Source organism: Aspergillus piperis (assembly GCF_003184755.1).
Source record: "Aspergillus piperis CBS 112811 unplaced genomic scaffold BO85scaffold_17, whole genome shotgun sequence".
Classification (NCBI taxonomy): domain Eukaryota; kingdom Fungi; phylum Ascomycota; class Eurotiomycetes; order Eurotiales; family Aspergillaceae; genus Aspergillus; species Aspergillus piperis.
The window spans coordinates 136,879-159,635 of NW_020291607.1; the positions used below are offsets into that span (position 1 = coordinate 136,879).

The 22,757-nt window shown below is 50.8% G+C and overlaps 9 protein-coding genes across 9 annotated transcripts; 6 read left to right on the forward strand and 3 right to left on the reverse strand.

The window, feature by feature from the left end:
• The first annotated feature begins 1,350 nt into the window (after positions 1-1,350).
• hel10 (putative high expression lethality protein Hel10) lies at positions 1,351-2,778 on the forward strand. The gene is made up of 2 exons (XM_025660669.1): positions 1,351-2,095; positions 2,158-2,778. The coding sequence occupies exons 1-2, from the start codon at positions 1,800-1,802 to the stop codon at positions 2,453-2,455; spliced, it is 594 nt and encodes a 197-aa protein (XP_025512815.1). The 5' UTR covers positions 1,351-1,799; the 3' UTR covers positions 2,456-2,778.
• A 1,458-nt stretch (positions 2,779-4,236) lies between these two features.
• On the forward strand, positions 4,237-5,520 carry BO85DRAFT_522303 (mitochondrial 37S ribosomal protein uS2m; the record flags this gene model as incomplete). The annotated part of the gene is made up of 3 exons (XM_025665254.1): positions 4,237-4,264; positions 4,334-4,531; positions 4,607-5,520. 3 exons carry the CDS (start codon positions 4,237-4,239, stop codon positions 5,503-5,505), a joined length of 1,125 nt encoding a protein of 374 aa, XP_025512816.1. The 3' UTR covers positions 5,506-5,520.
• Positions 5,521-5,821: 301 nt separating this feature from the next.
• On the reverse strand, positions 5,822-8,596 carry BO85DRAFT_426222 (putative alpha-glucosidase). Its single transcript, XM_025658109.1, has one exon. It carries the CDS (start codon positions 8,525-8,527, stop codon positions 5,984-5,986), a length of 2,544 nt encoding a protein of 847 aa, XP_025512817.1. The 5' UTR covers positions 8,528-8,596; the 3' UTR covers positions 5,822-5,983.
• A 798-nt stretch (positions 8,597-9,394) lies between these two features.
• Positions 9,395-11,605, forward strand: BO85DRAFT_377614 (putative MFS transporter; the record flags this gene model as incomplete). The annotated part of the gene is made up of 12 exons (XM_025656266.1): positions 9,395-9,917; positions 9,980-10,077; positions 10,137-10,199; positions 10,248-10,300; positions 10,356-10,427; positions 10,483-10,596; positions 10,649-10,916; positions 10,963-10,984; positions 11,033-11,130; positions 11,183-11,247; positions 11,307-11,342; positions 11,392-11,605. The coding sequence occupies 12 exons, from the start codon at positions 9,395-9,397 to the stop codon at positions 11,603-11,605; spliced, it is 1,626 nt and encodes a 541-aa protein (XP_025512818.1).
• Positions 11,606-12,021: 416 nt separating this feature from the next.
• Positions 12,022-14,896, forward strand: BO85DRAFT_461602 (putative C6 transcription factor; the record flags this gene model as incomplete). The annotated part of the gene is made up of 14 exons (XM_025661799.1): positions 12,022-12,084; positions 12,319-12,350; positions 12,403-12,462; positions 12,530-12,715; positions 12,758-12,919; positions 12,976-12,991; positions 13,046-13,157; positions 13,212-13,545; positions 13,599-13,722; positions 13,775-13,790; positions 13,842-13,941; positions 14,000-14,019; positions 14,080-14,203; positions 14,275-14,896. The coding sequence occupies 14 exons, from the start codon at positions 12,022-12,024 to the stop codon at positions 14,894-14,896; spliced, it is 1,971 nt and encodes a 656-aa protein (XP_025512819.1).
• A 181-nt stretch (positions 14,897-15,077) lies between these two features.
• On the reverse strand, positions 15,078-16,670 carry BO85DRAFT_86488 (putative mitochondrial carrier protein (Ymc1)). Its single transcript, XM_025665740.1, has 5 exons — positions 16,497-16,670; positions 16,281-16,292; positions 16,093-16,229; positions 15,399-16,027; positions 15,078-15,304 (listed from the first exon to the last, which is right to left on the reverse strand). The coding sequence occupies exons 1-5, from the start codon at positions 16,600-16,602 to the stop codon at positions 15,274-15,276; spliced, it is 915 nt and encodes a 304-aa protein (XP_025512820.1). The 5' UTR covers positions 16,603-16,670; the 3' UTR covers positions 15,078-15,273.
• A 285-nt stretch (positions 16,671-16,955) lies between these two features.
• BO85DRAFT_479906 (translation initiation factor 2) lies at positions 16,956-20,475 on the forward strand. The gene is made up of 3 exons (XM_025662978.1): positions 16,956-17,012; positions 17,073-19,980; positions 20,042-20,475. The coding sequence occupies exons 1-3, from the start codon at positions 16,989-16,991 to the stop codon at positions 20,191-20,193; spliced, it is 3,084 nt and encodes a 1,027-aa protein (XP_025512821.1). The 5' UTR covers positions 16,956-16,988; the 3' UTR covers positions 20,194-20,475.
• BO85DRAFT_522309 (HNH endonuclease) lies at positions 20,296-21,531 on the reverse strand. The gene is made up of 2 exons (XM_025665255.1): positions 21,262-21,531; positions 20,296-21,105 (listed from the first exon to the last, which is right to left on the reverse strand). Exons 1-2 carry the CDS (start codon positions 21,484-21,486, stop codon positions 20,551-20,553), a joined length of 780 nt encoding a protein of 259 aa, XP_025512822.1. The 5' UTR covers positions 21,487-21,531; the 3' UTR covers positions 20,296-20,550.
• BO85DRAFT_86546 (haloacid dehalogenase, type II) lies at positions 21,439-22,487 on the forward strand. The gene is made up of 2 exons (XM_025665741.1): positions 21,439-21,855; positions 21,915-22,487. The coding sequence occupies exons 1-2, from the start codon at positions 21,687-21,689 to the stop codon at positions 22,469-22,471; spliced, it is 726 nt and encodes a 241-aa protein (XP_025512823.1). The 5' UTR covers positions 21,439-21,686; the 3' UTR covers positions 22,472-22,487.
• The last annotated feature ends 270 nt before the right edge of the window (positions 22,488-22,757 follow it).

The window sequence follows — 22,757 nt, forward strand, 5'->3', positions numbered from 1 at the left end:
TAAGCACTTTCGTGGTTGATTATGGCCCCGCGTTTTTATACATAAAGGAAGGAAGGCACTTGGTTCCGTGGATCATTCCATCGTGATCGTGATTCTACGAGGGGTGACCAAGCATGGTATTTGCAGATTGTCCAGCTTATTATTCAGCCTTCTGCCATATTTTCAGAATTAACTTAGTTGTTTGTTGCCTACAGTTGACATCATGCTTCAAGGTGGAATCGACAGGCTATCCCTTCAGCTCTCTGACATCCCGCCCGATGCTAGGCAGAGCACAACAGCCGCCATACACAAGGAAGGGTGTGCGCCCTGAACTAATCTCGGCGCAGCACACCCGAGGATTCTAGAATGACATTCGACAAGGCTAACTCGGCCAAATGCGATCTACAAGGTATCTAGACTACCTAAAACCGGGCACATCATCTCTCTATCTACGTATCTGATCTGATCAACTGCCCAGTGGTGCCCCATAGCCCCGAGGCCCGGATCGTTGCAAGTTTCAACCCGCCAAGGGTCCAAGAGAAGCGAAACCCAGTAAAACTGTCTGGAACCAAAGACGAGTGATCCACTCAGAGACCAGATTCAATCCGGATCCCTCCACTGCTCGTACGTGTTCGCAACACTAGGCGGACGGAATTCTACACTAATAGTGTAATAATGTGTCTGCCTGCTAATGCCGGTCGTTTTTGGACCCCAATTAGGAACAAACCTACTTACTTGGGTAAGTTGTACGTAGAGTATCCGGCAAACACGGAGATGTGCTATTCCGATGATCCGGCATTTCCAGGGAAGGGATTATGGGGGCTTATTTCGGTAAAAAGTCCAGCAGATGGTTGCGATGTTGAGTCTGCCCAATAGGGTGGTGACTAGATGGTATTGGTACTATACAGTATCGGCATCGCGGCATCAGTACGTAGTAAGTACTATTTATGGATTCGCACAGCCATACCTAAGTAAATGTGCGCACGCAGTTGACTATTTTATGCAATATGCGACAATGGTTGCTAAGCCACTGGGCGGCTGTGTGAGAGAGCCACATGTGAGCTCGGTATGATGTGTAATATTATACCATGGTAACGTCACCGATGTACCCGCGCTAACTCCGAGGCCGAAAATTCCAGTCGCGGCTAGCTCTGGCGCTTACTATGACTAGGGGGTGAAGGGAAAGTAAGGGGCCGGATGTGTAATGCGCTGCGTATCGAAGTAATTGCATAATGACAGGCATGATTGATCTATTGGAAACTTGTTGAAATTTGCCACTGTCAGGCAAAGCAGCAGAAAAAAGAAAAGTACCTGATCCCCCAGGTTGGCGGGGAGCAATTCCGAAAGGAAGACCAGATCAACACCCGCCCTGCGCCCAAGATGAACACATGGCACAGCCACCCCGCGCTGCATGGTGGCGGGGGATCTAGTGATTCCGTACGGCATCAGCCTCAACGAACAGCCACAATGGAAGTCGTAATCTCACTTCAAACCGGGTTAATTTCTGACCGGGGGCTGTGACTGAACGGCGTAATTACTTGTTCCCGTGTTTTCTCAGCTGGCGCTGGGCTCTTGGCGTAGCGGGGACATCATTGAATCTTGGTGGGGCTCACCTTCTGGGCGAGTCAGCACTGCGCCTGCTCAGCCCTGCAGTGCCAGATCACCTTATCCAGTGGCCAAATATCCCACTATAAAAGGCCTGGGAACCCCTCGTTCTGTCTTACCTTCGGTTCATCTTACCAACACTCCACTTCCTTCCTCTATCAACCTTACCAATCTATCAATCAACTACCTCTACAACCCCAATCCTCATCATAACCATGTCTGGCTACGACGGATACAACAACCAGGGCTACTACGGCCAGCAGGGTGGTTACGGCCAGGGCGGCTACGGCCAAGGTGGATACGGCCAGCAGCAAGGATACCCCCCGCAGCAAGGATATGGCCAGCAGGGTGGCTATGATCAGTACAGCCAGCACCAACACCAGCAGCACGGCGGCCAGGGTGGTGCCTCCAGCGACTACTACGGCGGTGGTGGACAGCCCCAGTATGGTGAGGGCCAGTACGGCCAGCAGCACCAGGGTGGTCAGCAGTACGGCCAGGACCAGCGTGGCGAGTATGTTATACACTATAGTACCTTGATACTCATGAGCTCTAGCTAACATTTCTTGTCTCTAGATACAACCAGGGTGCCCCCGGCGGAGCCCAGGAGGGTGAGCGTGGCCTCGGTGGTGCCATTGCCGGTGGTCTTGCGGGCGGATTTGCCGGTCACAAGGCCGATCACGGAATCCTCGGAACCATCGGTGGAGCTATCATGGGAAGCATCGCCGAGGATGCCATCAAGAAGCACAAGCACAAGGATGAGCAGCAGCAGGACTACCAGAGCAGCTATGGTGGTTACCCCCCTCAGGGTGGCCAGTCCCACCACGGCGGCGGTGGCATGATGGACCAGCTCGGCGGCTTCTTCAAGCGATAGACGGTTCTCCTTCTCTCCTAAACCGATTGCTTTCTTCCTGCTTATTCTTACGAATTTCCTTGCGACTACCGTGAATGACTGAAATTTCGACTTTTGCTTCGTTCGGCCGGCCGGGTTTTGGATGAAGAATTATTGAATCGCTTTTTCTACATTTTCTTCTCATTGCTATTACTGAGATCGCTTTGCTTGTTACACATACCCGGCGCGGATGAAATTCTTAATCTTGATACCAACGCTGTATTCCAGTCTACATAGCTCTTCTGTGGTTACGTTACGAAGAATCATACAGTCTTTGGCCTCATTTACTTTTGGCTCCTGAGCAGTCATTTTGCCAGTTGTAGAATCATAAATTCCCAGGTAGCTCCTTTCTTGGAGAGAAAATCGCCCTCCCACCACCCACCACTTGACCGATCTTCACGCATTTGAGTTTCGCCCCATGATGTTAACAGGATGAGGGGCTTCAGGTTGGTGGCGGGGTGGAAAAGTCTCGACGACCCGACCCCACCCTTTGCTTTTCTGTCTGTTCTCATGCCGGAAAATAAGTCGAATCATTCTGAAGGTGATCAGCGAAAGCCAGCTCATCATCAACCAGTAATGTCTGCTGTAACTTCTGATACTACTAACAGCAGGAGTTTTGGCCCCCTCACAAAGATACCTCCAAAGGATACTAGTAGTATTGCCGGTTTAGTATCCGACAAGAAACAAGAAACCCGCACATTCCACGGAAATAAAAAAAAAATGCCTCTTTGCATTTCTTCTCCCCAACTATCTAACCCCACGTCACGCGATCTAGAGGGATAAAGAAACAGATCGATGTAACCTCCTCGTCTTGTCTACAATACGATGGTAAACATCCCAAGATGAGAAAAAGCACACTTACCCAAAGCGAATAGTGCGAAACTTCTGCGGCCCAACATGCCCCGGCTTACTTATTCCCTCTAACCCAAAATTCCCACCTTGACATCTCGGTTACCTTAAACAGATAGATAGATAGACAGACAGTCCATCAATGATCGTGGCTGAGACCGAGCGGTTAAAGGGTCGGACGGATCACCCACACACTCCAAGTTGACTTTTGACATATGACCTGACAAATAACATGGACCAAGGATCATTGGTGAGTACGCGTGTCGCTTCATAGGCAATTGTTTGCCTCGTTTTGGGGCGGAGCATGTTCGGTTTTATGTATATGATCGTCGCTTTCTCTCTGTGTATCGATATGCTGGTTATGTATTTTTACCAACCTACCCTACTTTGTACTTGCAGATTGGCATCTGGGCGGTTGGCTAACTGTGCTGTGTTCTGCATGATGGTCTAGGGGATGTAGTGGTCGATTGGTGGAATTAAGTGACATCCTGCGTACTCTTTCCGGGAGATGTCGGAGGAGTGTCAGTACGGTTTGTTATTGGGCTGTTGTGTTTGGTCTCTGCTGGTGAGTGATGGTTTGGCGGTCTGGGCGATATGCGAGTGTTACTGTTGGTTCGTTTGACGTTGTCTCTCGTTGCTAGGAACTGGTAGGTAAGTCATATTTGTGTTTGGCGGTTCTCTGGAACAGAAAAATCAACGTTCAGGTGGTGTGCTTCAATTACGAAGTAAGCAAGTAGTAGTAATCTGAGATCAAGTTGATTTCCCCGACATCTAAAACTGATTCCGTAAACGGCTTAGCGTATTATTACCCGCCTCAGGCGCCTGTTGTTGCCAAGCCCGACATCAAAAGTTCGAGCGGAAGATTCCCTTGAACCAGCTGCGATAGACCAGAACTCCGGCCAACACAAGACAGTATGATTGTTCGGCAACTTGTGCGGCAAAGTGAGTTTATTCTATGGATTGGAATAATTGATAGGGAATATTGGTGCTGATTCCACCGTCTTCATTCAGGCCGCCAGCTTCGGGCTCTTCCCCGTCAGTCGCGCATCTTGTCCCGATTCTCTTCCACCGAGACGACTGGCCAGACCCCAGTACAGACTATCGTTGCGGAGCAAGCACCTCAACTAGAGACGCCTGCACCGGCTGTTGCCGTGCCGGAGCCTGGTACGTCTGGTGCACAAGAGAATTTGGATCCGAACACGCTCCGCAGTAAGTACCGCAACATCATGGCCGTGAGACCTGCCGCTGCCTGAAGGGAAAGCTAACATACCGTCTTCTTTTCAGGGATCAAATTCCACAGTCTCGGTAGCGATGTGACCGGCGTCTACCGGCCAGAGAGCCTCCTTAAGAACCCTCCCAAAGCCACCGACGTTACCCTCGAAATGCTCCTCGCCAACCAGACACACCTTGGACACTCGACTTCCCGCTGGAACCCCCAGAACTCGCGCTATATCTTCGGTATCAGGGAGGGGACTCACATCATCTCTCTTGACATCACGGCGGCTTACCTCCGACGTGCGGCCAAGATTGTGGAGGAAGTTGCCTACCGGGGTGGATTGGTTCTCTTTGCGGGCACGCGAAAGGGTCAGAAGCGTGCGGTGGTCAGAGCCGCGGAACTGGCTCAGGGATATCACATTTTCGAGCGTTGGATCCCTGGTAGCTTGACCAATGGCCAGCAGATCTTGGGCCATTGCGAAAAGAAGATCGTGAACGGCTTCGATGAGACGATTGAGGACCTCTGGAAAGAGGAATTGGAAGGTTACCGTGCACTTAAGCCCGACCTTGTTGTTTGCTTGAACCCCGTCGAGAACGTTGTCCTGTTGCACGAGTGTGGTCTCAACAACGTCCCGACTATCGGTATCATCGACACTGACGCCGACCCGACCCGTGTCACATACCCCATCCCTGCCAACGACGACAGTTTGCGTTCCGTGACTCTGATTGCTGGTGTGCTGGGACGGGCAGGAGAAGCGGGTCAGCAGAGAAGATTGGCGCAAGCGCGTAAGGGTGAGTGGACGTATAAACTCATGCAACCACTCCGTCAGCAAGTAGAGGAGACGACTCTGGAGACCGCGGAAGGACAGACGCCTGAAGCCTCTCAGGATCTTGTGTCTGAGGAAGTTCCTTCTGAGGGAAGCCCGCTCGACAAGCCTAAGGAAGGGGCTTCCAAGGATGACGAATAGAGTCGAAGTGTTGACTATTGCTCTTATTGATATCTGTCTGTCTACATCTGAACTTTCGGCTGGGATTGTATTGTATAGGACATTGTAAATTTTCCTTTTCTCTGGTGTTATATCATGTATCAACAATGCTATTTGAATTGATCTTCTGGTCTAGTCTCATGGATTAGGATAGTCTTGTCCATTTGTTCCCCTTAACTGTTTGCGCAGTTCATGGCCGACCACGCCTTACGCCTTGGTTGATTGCGTTCCAGTCAGCCTCATCGTCCTATGGGTACTTACTAATAGGTATCATTATAACTAGAAGTTATTTATGTGTGTCACAACAAACAGTTGATTCAAAACACGATCTCTTCTATACTATCTAACGCCACCGACATCTATCATCATGCATCAATCATTCTGTTCCAAGCAAACAATTTCCACCACGTGTTGCCAAAAGCTTCAACGAGCTTTCTAAACCAACCACAACATCCCCTATCTAGTTCTTCAAGGTATAAACCACGCGTCCCCGAGAGTCCTTACCCTTATACTCCACAGTCTTTCCAATATCCGACACAACGCGTCTCTCATCGCCATTATGAAGGACGATATCAAGATCCTTCCAGGCAGGAACAAATCCAGACTTCTCATCACGAGAGAATCCAACAATAACCTTCTCCTCCGTGGAACTATACGTAATAGTATACTCCGAGATGCGCGCCTCAAGCGAGATACCATCATCTTCAAACCAAGTAGTGCTGAACACCTGGCCGTGAGAACTGCCACGGGGCGGGAAGATTTCGACTCCACGGTAGTCATCAATCTCTTTCACAGCCACAGAAGCCGGAGTGTCATCACCAGGAACCCTGGTATGAACTGGCTTTCCGACAGGGATAGCTCCGCCGATTCTGGCCAGAAGGGGAATACTCTTCCTCCATTCGGAGGGCACTTCCACCCATTGTCCGGAGGCGAGATAGTTATAAGGCTCGTTCATGTTCACGTATCCGAAGTCGAACTTGTCATTAGCCTTACGGGGGAGGTATAACTTGGCAACGCTGACGCCGGGCTCGTAGACACCGCCGACCATGATGGTGTCACCGAACCAGAACTGCTCGTCGCCCGATTTCAGGGCCTTGGTCCATACCTCTGGGTCCGATTCATAGCCCCATCCTACCCAGCGCTGTGGCGGGGACGCGGTCAGATGGCTTTCAAGACCAAGGGAGTAGATGTAAGGGAGGATCTCGTAGCGACGCTTGATTGTATCGCGGACGAGAGGGGTGATCTCGGGGTACATCCATGGCTCGATGACGTCTCCGACGGAGCTGTTTCCAGGAGAGGTCTTGAAGCAGTTGATGGCGAACCGAGGCGAGTGGATACCCAGTTGGATCCACCTGAGCAGCAGCTCAGGAGAGGGCTGAGGTCCTTCGAATCCTCCGATATCGTGACCGCAGCACTGCAGAAGAGAGATACCTGCGCTGAGGGACAGAGCGTTCGCTCCCTTCATGCCCTCCCAGCTGGTCACGTTGTCTCCGCTCCAGGTGCTGGCAGCGTAGCGCATTGTACCTGCCGTGGCACTGCGAGTCAGGACGAATGGTCTGTGATTGGGCTCAATGTTGAGAAGAGCATCATGGGAGGCTTTGCCCATGAGTTCGGTGTGCATGGCGCGACCCCACTGTCCGACGGAGTTCTCGACGCCCTTCTTGACGGCCTCGGAGACGGTTGGCTCGTCCAATGCTAACTTCCAATCGTCGTCTGGGAGCGTGTACTCGTTGTTGTCGTTCCACATGGCGTCGATTCCCGCGCGCTTCAGGCTCTGCACGCCGTCATACCACCATTTGAACGCAACAGCGGATGAAAAGTCGATGTGACATCCGTCACCTCCTGTTGCGCCTCCGGCACTCCACAGTCGCATGTAGCCCGGCTTGTTGCTCGCAGGGTCCTTGAAGAACCCGTTCGAATCAATGAGCTTCTGGAAGTCGGGGTGTGAGGCGAGCAGGAAGGGTTTAATGTTGGAGAGAAGGCGGATACCCCGACCATGGTATTTGGCAATCCACTCTTCGGGATTGGGGAAGCGATGTTTGTTCCATGTGAAGACATTGCGGACCTTAGGCTCGGTTTCGGCGATCGAGTATCCAGAGCTCATTTGGTGTGCGGAGCAGGGAATGCCGTGCTCCTCCAGCTTGTCTGCGAACTCCATCAATGCCTCGTGAGCAGGCGGGTCGTCAAGCATGGTGTACTTGTATCCGCCTGAGATGTAGCCATATGCCCATCTGGGGACGAGGATCGGAAGACCGACAAGCTCTGCGTAGGAACGCACAACGTCCTTGAGCGTCTTGCCGACGATGAGGTACTGCTCCAATCCGCCGTAGTCTTGACGGTAGACTTTGAAGTGGCCCCAAAGGCCGTCGACCTCCGAGCCGACAGACCAGGTGCCTCTGCCATGTGTTGTCGAGAAGATGGCCACGCATCCATCAGGCGACGCCTTGATCAGCAGAGGAATGTGCTTGTATAGAGGATCGGTGTTGTAAACATCATATCCGAAGCTGTCGGTGGCCGAGAGCTGGAAATGGCGTCCTGTGAGGTCCATGGGAGCTCTTTTCTCGCCAAGTCCAACGTGAAGGCAATCACGGTCATGCTCTGTGTAGTGTGCAATACCGGTGGAGTCTGCGACATAGGAGCGAAGTGGCAGATCGCGATATAAGGGCTTCTCGGTGCCCTTCCATGATAGGGAGACGACTGGGGTGTTGCTCCACTCAACGGACGCTGTTACGCCTCCCACTTCGATTGTCTTTTGATTCGAACCGCCTGATGTGGAGACTTGGACTCCATCTAGGTTTGTTGCTGGCTTGGTCACACTGGGGAAGGGAGCGAGAGGATGGTCTTGCGACGAGAAGGTGACTCTGAATAGGTTCTCGCGAATTGGTTCAAAGGAGAAGTCGAAGGAACGCTCATCGGGGCTCGAGCGGAGATGTACAGAAGAGGAGTCTTGAGCCCCAGTTGGAGACTCTTGATAAGTCTTAGGGACGAACTCTTTTTGAGGCATTGTTGTGTGTACTCCCTAGGTCAGAGTCAATTGAGTGACTGTGAGTACAAAGTCTAGGATACGAATGAGGATACAACTACAGGAACCGGATCCAAGCTTGGATACCGCTCTATTTGAGTTATTCTACATGCCTCTGTCCCACCGGCATTGCGTGAGGAGCAGTGCCGTTGAGGCCCACCAGCGTGGAGCTGTATAGTCGGATTTCGGGGAGTATCTCCGACATGTCTGGCACAAGGCACTACTTTGTCCTAGTCCTACTGGGTTAGTTCATTTTCCCCCACACTTTGTGCTCCCCCGCGTCCCCGTGACCCACACCCAAGCGAAGCTGGAGATATTCTGTCTACTCGGTCCTTCGCTTTTCGTGCCCGAAATCCGAAGCTAGACGCTATTCAACGTCAAGTATCTCCCCACTCCCATGAATTTGCCTGCATGGTGATGACACGACTGCAATTCATTGGACGTCGCATCGGATAATGTCCGACAGTTTCCACGTCATGTTATCCCGTGGTGTGTTGCCGGGATGGAACGACTACCTTGACGCTAATCTTGTCATGGGCGTCGTGACGAGCCATGGCTGAATTGATTCGCTCCCGCGTCGGGTTTGGGCTGCTTCCGTCCGGGGCAGAGGATGAGGCTTTCCCCACGGGGTCGCCCTTTGGAGTGTAGGTGTACGATGAAGGGGGATATGCTATTACCCAGTGCTGTGTGGCTTTTGTCTGGGTTTTATCTTGTCCTTAGGAAATCTTCTCTTCGTCCTGAATTACTCTTGCTGAAGGTTAAGACGCTCATTTTTCCTACTTGAAAGGCGGTCGTCTTGTTAGGGCTATTTCAAGTACAGTTCGACTACAGAAGAACAGACGAGGAACCATGTCCCACAAACAAGGAACAACGCCCGCAGACAAGACACAAGATGAGCATATTGAATCTATCGAGACCGCGCCCCGTCGGGAGCTGCAGCATGCAAACGAACCTACTCAGGATACAGCTCTTGACCTCATGAGAGACGCAGGTTCTTCAGCCATCCTAACACCCGAGAACAACGCCAAAGTCCTTCGGAAGATTGACCTTAGACTCTTGCCTATTCTGCTAGGAATCTATTTCCTGCAGCAGGTTGACAAGTCGACTCTCTCATACGCGTCGGTCTTTGGTCTGGTTGAGAAGGCCCATCTTCATGGGCAGGAATACTCGTGGCTGGGGGCGGTCGTCTACCTGGTGCAACTCGTTGCTCAGCCGTTCGTCGCCTACATCCTGGTCAAAGTGCCTCTGGGGAAGTTCCTGGCATGTACGACCTTTTTCTGGGGCATTGCCCTGACATGCATGACCCCAGCGAATACGTTTGCGAAGTTGTTGGTTTGTCGGATGTTTTTAGGCCTCTTTGAAGCTGGTATACGTGAGTATTCCCTCTGGCCACAGTTGGCTGTTCTGGTACTAGTGCTGAGGTTGGATGACAAGCGCCGGCGTTCATTGCGATCACGCAAATGTGGTATCGACGACGCGAACAGCCCGTCCGGCTTGGTTCATGGTATGCTATGAACGGGGTGGTGAACATGGTGAGTTCTGTCTCCGACCTACTTGTTATGTATGACTACTAATGGGCATTACGATCTAGTTTGGAAGTCTGATAACCTACGGTCTTGGTCACATTGGATCTTCGGTCTTCGAGCCCTATCAGGTGGGTTATCTTCACCATCATGTAAGCGAGTTGCTAACTGTACCACAGATTATCTTCTTGTTTTTCGGGCTCATCACGATTGTTTTCTCTGCCGTTGTATTGTGAGACATGCCGTTTCAACAACGAACGTTATACCCTCCTGACCTTTTTGACTAGTATTCTGATGCCGGACTCACCGATGAAGTCCAAATTTCTTCATGAAGAGGATAAAGTTACGGCTATTGAAAGGTAACTACTATGCAGTTGTTAAAAGAACGCGCCAAATGCTCACAACTGTGATTAGACTTCGTATGAATCAGCAAGGTATCGAAACGCACGAGTGGAAATGGCAGCATGTGAAAGAAACCTGCCTCGATATCAAGTCTTTCTTCTGGTTTGCTTTGATGTTCTCAATTTCGTAAGATACTTTTATTCGAGCATCGAAGCGGAACATATTGACGGTATCACAGAATCCCCAGCGGCGGCATCTCGACCTTTGGGCCATTGATTATCGAAGCATTCGGATTCAACCAATTTGACACAATCCTCTTCAATATACCTTTTGGCGCTGTTCAGCTCATTGCAACTATGGGAGGGGCGTGGATGGCGACTAAGCTCCAGATGAAGGGTCCTGTTATAGCTTTGCTCTGTTTGCCTGCTATTGCGGGATGTGTGATGTTGTTGCAGATTCCGCATGATGGTAATCACAATGGGGCACTGCTTGCAGGATATTACATTGTAAGTTTTATGCTCATGTCTGTATATGCTCGCTAATATTTGCTAGATCTCTGTATACCCAGGAATTAGTACGTCTCTATGAATTGCGCAAACGGGCCCAAGCTAACAGACTATAGCACCCTTGATCTACTCGTGGTCCGCGGGTAACACAGGAGGCGAAACGAAGAAGAAGCTTGTGAACGGTATTCTACTCGTTGGACAATGTGCCGGTAACGTATGTAACCCAACCGGTCCGGAAAGCAGGGTCAAACATTGACATGAAACAGGTCCTAGGATCGAATCTGTACACTACAACTGAAGCACCGCTATACAGACGTGGTCTGCTCTCCAAGTAAGCCTGAAAAGAGCCAATGATTGACTGTTTACAAGACTAATCATGAATACAAACAGTCTCGCCATGTTCTGCGTCCTCATCCTGCTTTGCGCGTGAGTCCTCCACACCGTGATTTAGCTTCACCTACTCATCTACTTTTAGATTGAACATGGGATACCTCTACTTCCTCAACAAGAGACATGAGAAGAAGCGCGTGAGCATGGGAAAGAGCGCGAAGATCATCGATCACTCCATGCAAGCCGTAGGAGCAGTCCCAATCGACAAGACTGAAGCGCCCCAGGAGACGCTTGGTGACGACAATGCGTTCAAGGACCTGACGGACTGGGAGAATGAGGATTTCGTCTATGTATACTAAGAGCGGGCTCTTCACGCCAATGCGGTAAGGAATGATGGAATGTCTTGAGGAATTGCGGGTTATGTTTATAGCGTTCATTTCGTGTTATCATGTTTTTCAGTCTCCGGAGAATAACTCAATAAGGTGCTACCATGTTCTTAGTATAAAACTTGAACAAGAAAGTAGACAGCCGGTAAATAAAACCCAACCGCAATCAAACCAAGTTCGTAGTTAGTACCTTCCAATAGCCGACTCGGCAATCCCCCGGCGACGGCGTGGGGCCCCGCCTTTTCCTCTCATGCCATCCCTATTCAATCTACTTACCCCATTCCAAACCGACTCCTTCTTCCGACGATCAGTGCGCATACCCTGCATTAATCAACGCAGACTTATTTCTAATCTAGTGCAAACATCTATACTTATTCGGAAAGTTAATAATGGACTCAGACGAGGAATCCTCCTGCGCGGTATCCGCTCCAGTTGGGAAGAAGCGTATCCCGGTATGCATGCTTGATTTGAGTCCTATGTCTCCTTGGGAGTTACATGAGCTGCTGATGCTACTAGCGCAGTAGCTACCGTCTAGATAAAAGAAGCACTGCTAATATATATGATTAAATGATCTAGAAAGCATGTACTTCTTGTCGGCAGTCGAAAGTACGTCATCTTTCTTACATACTGTGACACCGTGTCTTGGGTTCGATGGTATTGCTTTACTAATATGTTGGGTGGTATAGGTCAAATGCGATGGTGAACGGCCATGTACGAGGTACGTATATACTATTGAATTCTAAGAGGAGTATGCTAATGAAGACGGATAGATGTAAACGTGCAAGGAAACGATGTGTATTCTTTGAGGTTCCAAAGGATCCTGCTGTTCTGTATGCATCTCCCTCTTATTCCCGGTTGGAGATGCTGTTTGTTTGCTGATCATGGTACTATGTTCAGACGCCTGGAGAATGTCGAAGCAGAAGTACAGCGTCTACGGGAGCAATTGAGCAATGTGAACGAGCTACTACTACGTCAGTCTACGCAGCAACAGCAGCAGATTGCTGTCACTTCTCCGGCTTCCGCGCATGTTATGTCTGATCCTGGGACGATGCCCACGTTTCTTGCTACGGGACGAATGGGTGGGTACCATCATTGGCGAGGCGCTAGATACCCTATGACCCATAGGGATCATGATGCTGGCGTATTCCAGTACCAGACTCCTGGGATGGAGGCTGCTCGGCCTACCAGGTTGCGACGCTCGGGGTTCGATATCAAGGAAGAGCCAGTATTGGATTTTATTAGTAAGGGGATGATGACGGCTGATCAGGCTATGTCGTGCTTTAGGACGTATGTTGCTGTCATGTTTGGTGCTGTTTCCTGGTGTTTGCTAATATGCAGTATAGGTTCTTTCAAGGCTGCGTATGTGGTCTCATTTCTTGATATGATTTTCAGGGCTTATGCAGAGGGAATTAGGATAGGTATATCCCGGTATTCGATCCAGATATCGACACGTTCAACTCTGTGCGCGCTCGGAGTAGCATTCTGTTCAATGCTATCTGCACGATTGGCAGTCGAGTTGAGATCAGTACGCTTGATACAGAATCCAGTGGAATAAGTGACAAGTCACTGACGATTCCAGGGTCTGGATCTCAGATTCCCGATCTACTCCATGCCGAACTCAAAAGATCCATCAATGTGGTTATTCAGAACAAGAACCTCAATTGCTTGGAGTCCGTGCAGGCATTGCTCATTGTAGCTTGCTACTCTGCTGAGCGGTCCTTGATCCTATCGTTTGCAACTAGAATGGCGTTGGATCTGGGGCTGGATGAAGCCTTTGAGGAGTTGATACAGAGACTGACGATGAAAGATACAGCAGGGGTTCATGATGTGACAGGTGTGATGGTGGATGATGAAGAGCGTACACTCATGCGCAAATCCAGGACTTGGTTTGGTCTCTTGGTACTTGATCATATGTGAGTATGCAGTACCAGTCAGGTATATGCGCATGCTAAGAAGGCATAAACAGATTCCATGTCGACGGCGGGAAGCCTCCTGGCATCCGGGTGACAGGAAACGCTCATCGATGTCGCATTCTGCTTCGCCATCATACGTCTACGGTCTTGGATTTACGACTTTTTTCCCAGGTGGAGGTGAGTGTGTCTGTCTTGGACTTATGACCACTGTAGTAACTAATTTGAATAGCTGAATATAATACGTGGTAAGCGCCTTACAATCTAGGATTCTGACAGGCTGAATAACAAGATGGTAGCAAGGGTCAACGATACACTTGACGCCAAAGAAACACTCCAAAGATCGGATATCACAGAGTTTGTACACGAAGCCAAGGTAGATCTCGATCTTTGGTTCGAGTAAGTAAATTCCTAGCAAGCATCTTCATCACAAAATTCTCCAACTAATCTCAACCAGCGACTGGCTACGCATCATCGGTACCACCACCATATAGCACCATGCCCAAACCGATATATCAGCCCTAATAACAAAACCAGAAAACTCCCCATCTGCCACCGAAGAACGCCCCTTCCTCCTCGCGGCCCTACGAGTCCAAAAATGCTGGGCCGAGTTAATCCTGCACTGCAAAGCGCTCCGCTCCATGGGCGTAGGGAACGTCGCGTACATACTATCCTTCCCTCCAAAACCCTAAATCAAACCATATCTACCTACTAATCCGTATGACGACATAGAGAAATGTCCCCAATCGAACAAAACATCCTCCTAACCGCCAAATCCAGCGCCCGAAAACATCTCCGCCTAATCAGCCTCGAACCCGACTTCTACCTCGCCAAACTAAAATACGCCATGGATTTCGTCTGGGCCAAGTGCGCCTTCTGCTTCCTCTTGCTCCTAAAGCTATCTCGCCTCGTCCCCGAACAAAAAGAAGAGCACATGGAACTTCTAGATCATGGAAATAGACTCCTTGATGAGCTAACTAGGACGAACGGGGAATCGGCCACAACGACAGCAACAGCGACAACAACAACAGGGATAGGAAATAACAATAATATCTATATGCAGATATTGCGATTGAGTATTGAGAAATATAGTCGTGTGTTGCAGGAAAGGGAGGTAAATGGTGCCTCAATTGAGGAGGCAGGAGAAATGAGTAGTGGAGGGGAGGGAGGGGATACCAATCAACCGGGCACCAATGTGATGACGCCATTTTGGGAGTTATTTGATGCGCAGGCCGATCTGCAGAGTTTTATACCTGAGCAGTTTGTCCGGGAGTGGGATTTTCCGGGGCTAGATTTGTTTTATTTCCCTACTGCTTGGCAGGATTTCTTTGGGGATTTTTCGTTGGCGGTTTGATTTCAATATCTTTGTTGGCGGTTGGTGGTGGGATTGGATGGTCATACTGATTGAGTATGAGTGGGTGTGGATAATAAGAAAGTCCGAGCTGGTTGGTAGACGGCAAAGAAGAAATCATCATATCATATCATATTGAGCTGGCCAAGTGTTGAAATCCTGAATGCTTTGCCAGAAGGAAGAACGAGTAACTCTATATAACCATGCGAGTTTAAAATTGTTTGTAAGAAAAGGATGATGTCTAAGCGGGACTTTTCCTCCAATACCTGTTGAATGAATGAAAGAAAAACTAGAACGGGGATATCAAAACCCTAAACCACCACCAAACTTGGGTATTATTTTATTTCAGTTCTTGTGCTAAGTCGATGGGGCGAAGTAGTTTAGCCCAGGGCTCTCATGGTGAGCTCGACACTGTAATGCATAATGCAATTAGTAAATACTCGACATAAAGCAGCAGCAGCAGCAGCAGCAGGAGAGTAAGTAGGAGTTGAGGGGGTGAACGTACACAGCAAAAGTACCCGCCGACACAGGCATAGCCCTCAGCAAGGTAGGACCAATACCCTTCCAGAAGCCAGCCAGACCCTCAACAGCATAAGTCTTCTTGAAGCAGTCGGTCATGCTCTTGAACTGCTGCTGGGCGCCGAAGCCATCGCACTGCATCTTACTCTTGACGACGTCGAAGGGGTAGCTGGACAGCCAGAGGGCCTCACCAGCCAGACCACCGTAGGTAGCGACCTTCAAACTGGAGATATCCTCACGCTTGACGTTGTTGCGCTTGGCATCCTGGTTCATGAGGTACTCGAAAGCCAAGAACCAGGTTCCGTAGGCCTGGGCTTCACGGAGGTAGGTGACGTTCTGACCACGGAAGAGACCCTTGAGGACACCGCCCTGGTTGCAGAGCTTGCGGATGCAGTCGATGGGGCCGTTGTACAGACGATCAGCTCCGTGGGGCTGGGTTTGCAGACGGATACGGACGTGCTCGATAGGGCCGGACAAGAAGGAGTTGGTGAGACCGGCAAAACTACCGGCCATGTAGTACTGCGTGTAGGAGAGAGTGCTGTCGGCGTACTTCTTCTTGTTGAGCTTCTCCAGACGTCTGCGGGCTTCGTGGAAAGCTCCGAATTGAACGCTGACCTGTGGGTCGGTTAGTAGGAGTGAGAAGGGACTGATGATTTGGGGGGGGGGGGGGGGGTGTTTACGCAGGCACCGATTCCGATCAACGGAGTCAGGGTACCCTTGTAGAAGGCGAAGGGGCCCTCATTCTTCAGGATCTTGGTGGCGCAGTCCAGAGCACTGGAGTACTGGGTGGTGGTTTGCAGGCGGACCTTGACAATGTCTGTTCATTGTTAGGAGAACTCCCGGGTTGGAGAGAGAGAGGGTTACCCACCAAAAGGTTGTCCTGTGCATTGTTAGTATGCGATTTGAGTAAATGTTTGTGGTGATGATGAGGGACAATTCTGGTTAAGGCATTATAAAGCAATGCGCCAGCACATCTCTCACCGTAATGGGGATGCTCCATACACGGAGGACATGTACGCGCAATTGCATCGGGGATGGTATATGTATATGTTTCAAAGAACATGGAGTGATGATTATGACATACCAAGAAGCACCTGAGCAATTCCACCAGCAGCACCAGCACCCAAATCCTTGAGGGTGCGAAGGGTTCCGCCCCCCTTCTGCATGTCCTCGAATGCCTCGGACTCCATTGCGGGGAAGTATTACAGGTTCGGGAAACTGAAAGTTGAAAGGAGATCGAGTCGTAGAGCCAAGGACGGAATCGCACCGAACGACGCAGCTGATCTCTTAATCCCGAGAACCCAGGAGTCTTTGTACAGACAGGAAGAAGGAGGAAGAAACGGAGCTTATCAGAAAGACGAGAAAGAAGAGCGCAATTGATGTCGCGAGAGTGCTCGCCTCCGATTCGGCGCTGGCGCCGAGCGCACGTGAGGCGGAAAACTGGCGGACCCGCGGGATGAGTCAGCAGGCGGCGTACGGGCGGATACACCAGCGTTACTTTGATTACTTACGGCGCCGATGTTCTTCTCCGCAGTTTTGGCGCCGAGGGTTTCGCTGTGAGCAACGACAATACATCATGCACAGACGGGCTGCTTTGGAAGTAAGTACAAATTATCTATCATTTACAGGTCTTGAGCTAATAGTCCATCCTTCTCTTCAGTTATCCCGTCGTCACGGTGTTGAATGGTCGTGCGCAACCGCCCGCAGAAATGTTGCCTTCACTCCCGTAGTAGGCTTGGTGCCTCGACGGCATTTTCGAATTTCTCCTCTTCGTCTCGATTCATCCGATTCTCCGCCATCAAACAGCCCCGGTGAACCAGTTGCAGGTACAAGCTCCGGTCCAGCACCTACGGGCCCGAAGTTTGGTAATCGTTGGGGTAGCAAAGCGCAGAGACCGCTTGGGCTGAGTCCGGCGGAGCAGGCTATCCGAGACTCTTTAGTCGCAAAGAGGCAACAAGAAGAACAGCGACAGCAACAACAGTTACAGAGACAAGAGCAAGAACGGCAGCGTAAGGAGAGGCAACAGCAATCGCAACAACGATGGAAGGAAGGGCGGTCCCAGGGCCGCACGGAAGAACAATGGCAGAGCACGAGATGGCGTGATTCCAGCTTCAAGCCCAGGCAATCTGATGCATTCCCCAGGCGACGTTCGGGTCTTAACAATGAGGACAAGGAAAGCCTGTCTCTCCAGCCAGACAAGTCACTCGAAGTCAACGTCAACAAAGTGCCCAAGCACAAGCGGTCGACAGGTTGGACATGTCCAGATTGTCAGACGAGATGCTACGGGCAGCATACCGTCTGCCCGCACTGCAAAGCACCCAGGCCGAACCTGCACGAGGGGCCGCAACGGCACCGAGGCTCACCCCGCCATCGCCACGCGGACGAGGAAGCTACAAAGATTCGAAAATTGGGCCAGTCTATTTTGTCTGATCAGGAAAGCGGGAATGCTGAAGGGCTCGGCTCAAGGGAAGCAGCGTTCAGAGGTTATATGGCAAGCCAAGGGCAATTTGCCGGTCCACGACCTGTGTTCGACTCTAATGTCGACAAAGAAATATCCGTCCAGGAAGCCAGGGAAGCAAGGAAGAAGGAAATAGAGGCAAGAAAAGAAGAGAGGGAGGCGAAGAAGGAAGAGAGGAAAGCGCAGCAGCAAGCAGAGGAAGACAAGCAGGAAAAGAAAGCTAGTGACCCTTGGACCTGGGATCCGTCATCTTTGAAGAACATCAAAGTACGTGAAGATGATGTGTCGGAAACGAAGCCGAAACGAAAGGCCAGTCGCAAGCAACGCGAGTCTGGTAGGGATGAGGAGGATCTATTTGACGAGGACGAGGAGTCTCAGCGCCGGAAGCGTCGCGAAGAGAAGAAGCGCTTGAAGAAGGAGAAAGCGCGCAAGAAGGAGATGCAAGCTAATGTCAGCCCTCTATATCTCCCCGAGTTCATCAGCGTCAGCAGTCTTGCAGACGTCATTGGCGTCCGTCCTGCACAGTTCGTTAAACGTATGGAGGATATGGGTTTCGACGACGTTACGTACGATCATGTCCTTGATGCCGAAACCGCCGGCCTGATTGCCTCTGAATACAACTATGAACCCATTTTTGACACTGGCGAGGGTGACTTGACCGCAGCGCCAGAGCCAGAAGACAAGTCAAGTCTACCTGTCAGGCCCCCGGTCGTGACGATCATGGGGCATGTTGACCACGGCAAAACCACTATCCTCGACTGGCTTCGCAAGTCCTCGATTGTCGCAACGGAGCACGGGGGTATTACGCAGCACATTGGTGCATTCTCGGTGGCTATGCCTTCCGGAAAGACCATCACCTTCTTGGATACTCCTGGCCACGCTGCTTTCTTGGATATGCGCCGTCGTGGTGCGGACGTGACCGACATTGTGGTCCTTGTCGTCGCGGGTGATGACAGTGTTAAGCCCCAAACGATTGAGGCAATTAAGCATGCCACTTCTGCCAATGTCCCCATCATTGTTGCCATGAGCAAGATGGACAAGGAAGGCGTCAATCCTGACAGGGTGAAACAGGACCTCTCGATGCACGGTGTACACGTCGAGGATTTTGGTGGTGACGTACAAGCAATTGGTGTGAGTGGAAAGACCGGCCAGGGAATGTTGGAGCTTGAAGAAGCAATTATTACCTTGTCAGAGGTGCTCGACCACCGGGCTGACCCCCAGGGTAACGTCGAAGGATGGGTTATCGAGGGCACTACCAAGAGCTATGGCCGTGTAGCTACTGTACTTGTCCGGCGGGGAACACTTCGAACGGGAGATATCATTGTTGCTGGCACCACCTGGGCGCGCGTGCGCACACTTCGGAACGAAGCTGGTCAGACAGTTCCCGAAGCCACACCCGGCATGCCAGTGGAGGTTGATGGCTGGCGAGAACAGCCAGCGGCAGGCACCGAGCTCTTGCAGGCTGACGACGAGCAGCACGCTAAGAGCGTCGTGGACTACCGTTTGGAACGGGCTGAGACACAGAAACTAAGTGAAGACATGACTGCTATCAACGAAGCGCGTCGCGAAAAGCTTGAGAAACGCCGTCAAGAAGTGGCTGGCACGGACCAGGCCGAGGAGACTGTACAATCTGGCCCCAAGCCGGTGCAATTCATCATCAAGGCCGACGTTGGTGGCTCGGCAGAGGCCGTTCTCAACTCAGTCACTGCTGTTGGTAACAACGAGGTGTACGCCAATGTACTTCGCTCCGAAGTAGGCCCGATCAGTGAGTTCGACATTGAGCACGCGGCCACAGCCAACGGCCACATTATCACGTTCAACATGCCTGTCGACCCTGTGATTTCTCGGATGGCAGAGAAGCGCGGCGTCAACATCATGAACCACAACGTAATTTACAAACTCATTGATGATGTCAAGAGCATCCTGAGTGAGCATCTGGCACCTAACGTCACCCAGCGTGTGACGGGAGAAGCAGAGATCGGACAAATCTTCGAAATTACGGTTAAGGGACGTAACAAGACAGCCATCGCAGGATGCAAGGTGCGCAATGGAATGATCAATCGGGCCAAGAAGGTCCGTGTGATCAGAGGTAATGAGACAATCTACGATGGTGAGTTGGGGATCCCTCTATGGCGTGTTATCTCTTATGACAACTGACTAACTGGCCGCAGGCTCGATCACGTCACTGAAGAACGTCAAGAAGGACGTAACGGAGATGCGCAAAGACACGGAATGTGGTATCGGCTTCGATGGCTGGACCGACTTTGCCGTTGGCGACCACATCCAATGCTACGAGGAAGTCTTCGAGAAGAGATACCTCTGATCGACATTTCGGCTTCACATTCACACACCCCCTTTTCCACTCTCAACTTCTGGCATCTGTATTTTTAGCGGACACACCCATCGTCCACCTCTACATACATACCCCTTGGCTGTTACCCATGTTTCTCATCTGCATGTCTCGAAAGCGTGTGGCTGAGCAACCCCATTCTGTACAATACGATTCCGGGGATGAGTCTATACCAAAAGTACTACGCATCATCACCACCTGGATAGAAAGAGGTCTACAAATCAAAGTTCTATACCCATCTACAAGCGATTCCCCCCCACATTTACCCATTCCATTCCATAGTATCATATCATCCAAAACTAAGACGTAAAATAAACCCATCCATCTAACCTACCTAGCCTTCCACCTCACCCTCCCCACCCACCTCGCCCAATCCATCACATCCTCCCTCTCACAAATCCTCTCAACAGTAAACCACTCCCTCGCCAACTCCTCATTACTCGCCATGCGATGCACAAAACTATGACACGCACGACACAACCACGCCACACTATTCAACCTCCACTCCTCATGCCACCCCTTCTTGACCACCTTGGCATGCACACTCCTCGGAATCAAATGATGATACGACAGCGGAATCCAATCCCGCTCACAGATCTCGCACGCATCCGTGCGCGTAGTCGCCCACACTGGCGGTGGCTTCGTCACCGACGCTACATACTCGCCTAGTATCGGCGCGAGGAAATAGGGAATGTCAGATGCGGATTCAATGACCGCGTACGCCGTTAGGGTATCTGTGATGGAGGCGGGTAGGGTATGCGAGGTCCTTTCGGCGAGGTGTTGTGGACTGTACTCTTTGTCGCTTGTGAAGTCGGTGTTGGGGTCGTAGGTGAGGGTTTGGAGTGTTGGTGGTTGGAGTGATGGGAAGGTTTCTGTGGCTATGAACTGTATTTTTTGGTGGTGACGAGAGGGGTAGAGAGAGGGAGGGGGTGGAATACCCCGCTCTCGCGCTCTCTCTCTCTCTCTCATCCTCTCTCAGTGTTGTCAGTTGGGTTTTGTTGTTGTGATAGTTGGATCTGGGCTTAGGTATAGGCTACGCACGTCGATAAAGTCGGCCAGGTCTTCTGGATCTGTTCTAGTGAATTCATTTTGCTGGACCTGTTCTGCCTCTGGTTTTGGGTCTGCTCGACTGCTGGTCTTTTGGCGCGGGGTGGTGCGCGGACGTCGCGCTTTCTTGGTTCGAGGTGTCGGAGAGAATTTCGCGACGATTGCGCTCGAGACACAGTCGCGGAATATTTGGTAGTTTTCGCTGTCGGGCGCTGTCATTGTGGGTTCATTGGGAAGGTTGTTGGGTTGTGTTGTTTGTGGTGGTGAGGCGGTTGGGTCGATGAGTGAGGCCCTTGACATCATCGTCATTCGGCGGCTTTAACATTAATCAGTAGTTGAGTTTACGGGAGCCGGGTTTCTTTCTTGTCTTCTACGACCACATCTATCCGAGACTCGATTGCGCTGGAATACTTGATTACATGATGGGGGATATTGTTCTTGCGTTCGACATTTATGGCACACTGCTCTCATTTGAGGCTGTTATTCATGAGCTGAAGCGCTTCTTGAATGACGATGCTCGGGCCCGCACCGTGGCACAGACATGGAGACGCTACCAGCTTGAATACACCTTCAGGCTGAACAGCATGGGTATGTTGCAGTCTCGGAAGGATTGTTTCTACATTGGCTAATGTCGTCTTATGCTTCAGGGCGCTATCTTACCTTCCTGGAAGTCACCCGGAATTCCCTTCTGCACGCCTTGGATGATACGGGTACCTCGCTGGGAGACAAGGAGATTGAGCATCTTATGGCGACCTACAATAGGCTAATTCCCTTCCCCGATGTCGAGGACGCTTTGAATCAGCTATCAGCCTTTTCACAAGTCACCTCAGTCATCTTTTCAAATGGCACCCGGGGCATGATAGCCAATTGTGTGGAGAGCTCGACGGTTCTATCGCAGCACAAAACATTCTTCAGAGACGTTGTCAGCGTCGACGAGGTGAAGCAGTACAAGCCCGCTCCAGCAGTCTACAGTTATCTGGCAAAGTGTGTCGGCCGCAACCAGTCGGAGATGAAGGATATCTGGCTAGTCAGTGGCAATCCATTTGACATTGCAGGCGCCCGCAATGTGGGTATGAATGCCATTTGGGTAGACCGGGCTGAGGCAGGCTGGGTCGACAAGGCGTTGCCTGATGTCAAGCCGACAGCGATCGTTCACCATCTGGGAGGGATTGTAGATGTGATCAAGCAACAATTGTCACTATAGCATCCCTACTGCTAGCAAGTTTATAGGTCTTTTACATGGGTTGACATTGGCAACATGCCGAATTTTTCAAAAGTGATGTACCACTGTAAATATTTCCAAACGCTCCACGCTTGAGGAGGAGAATTCGGGGTAAGTCAGCGAGTTGCTCTGACCTTCTATTTCCCCTCCAAGGTTCCACGGTCAAGGAGCTCAGAGTGAATAAGAAGGTGTTCAGTTTATGTATGGAAGAAAAGAAAAGAGAAGGTTGAAGCGGGCGAAAATTTCAGCTTTATAGCTGTTCTTCACC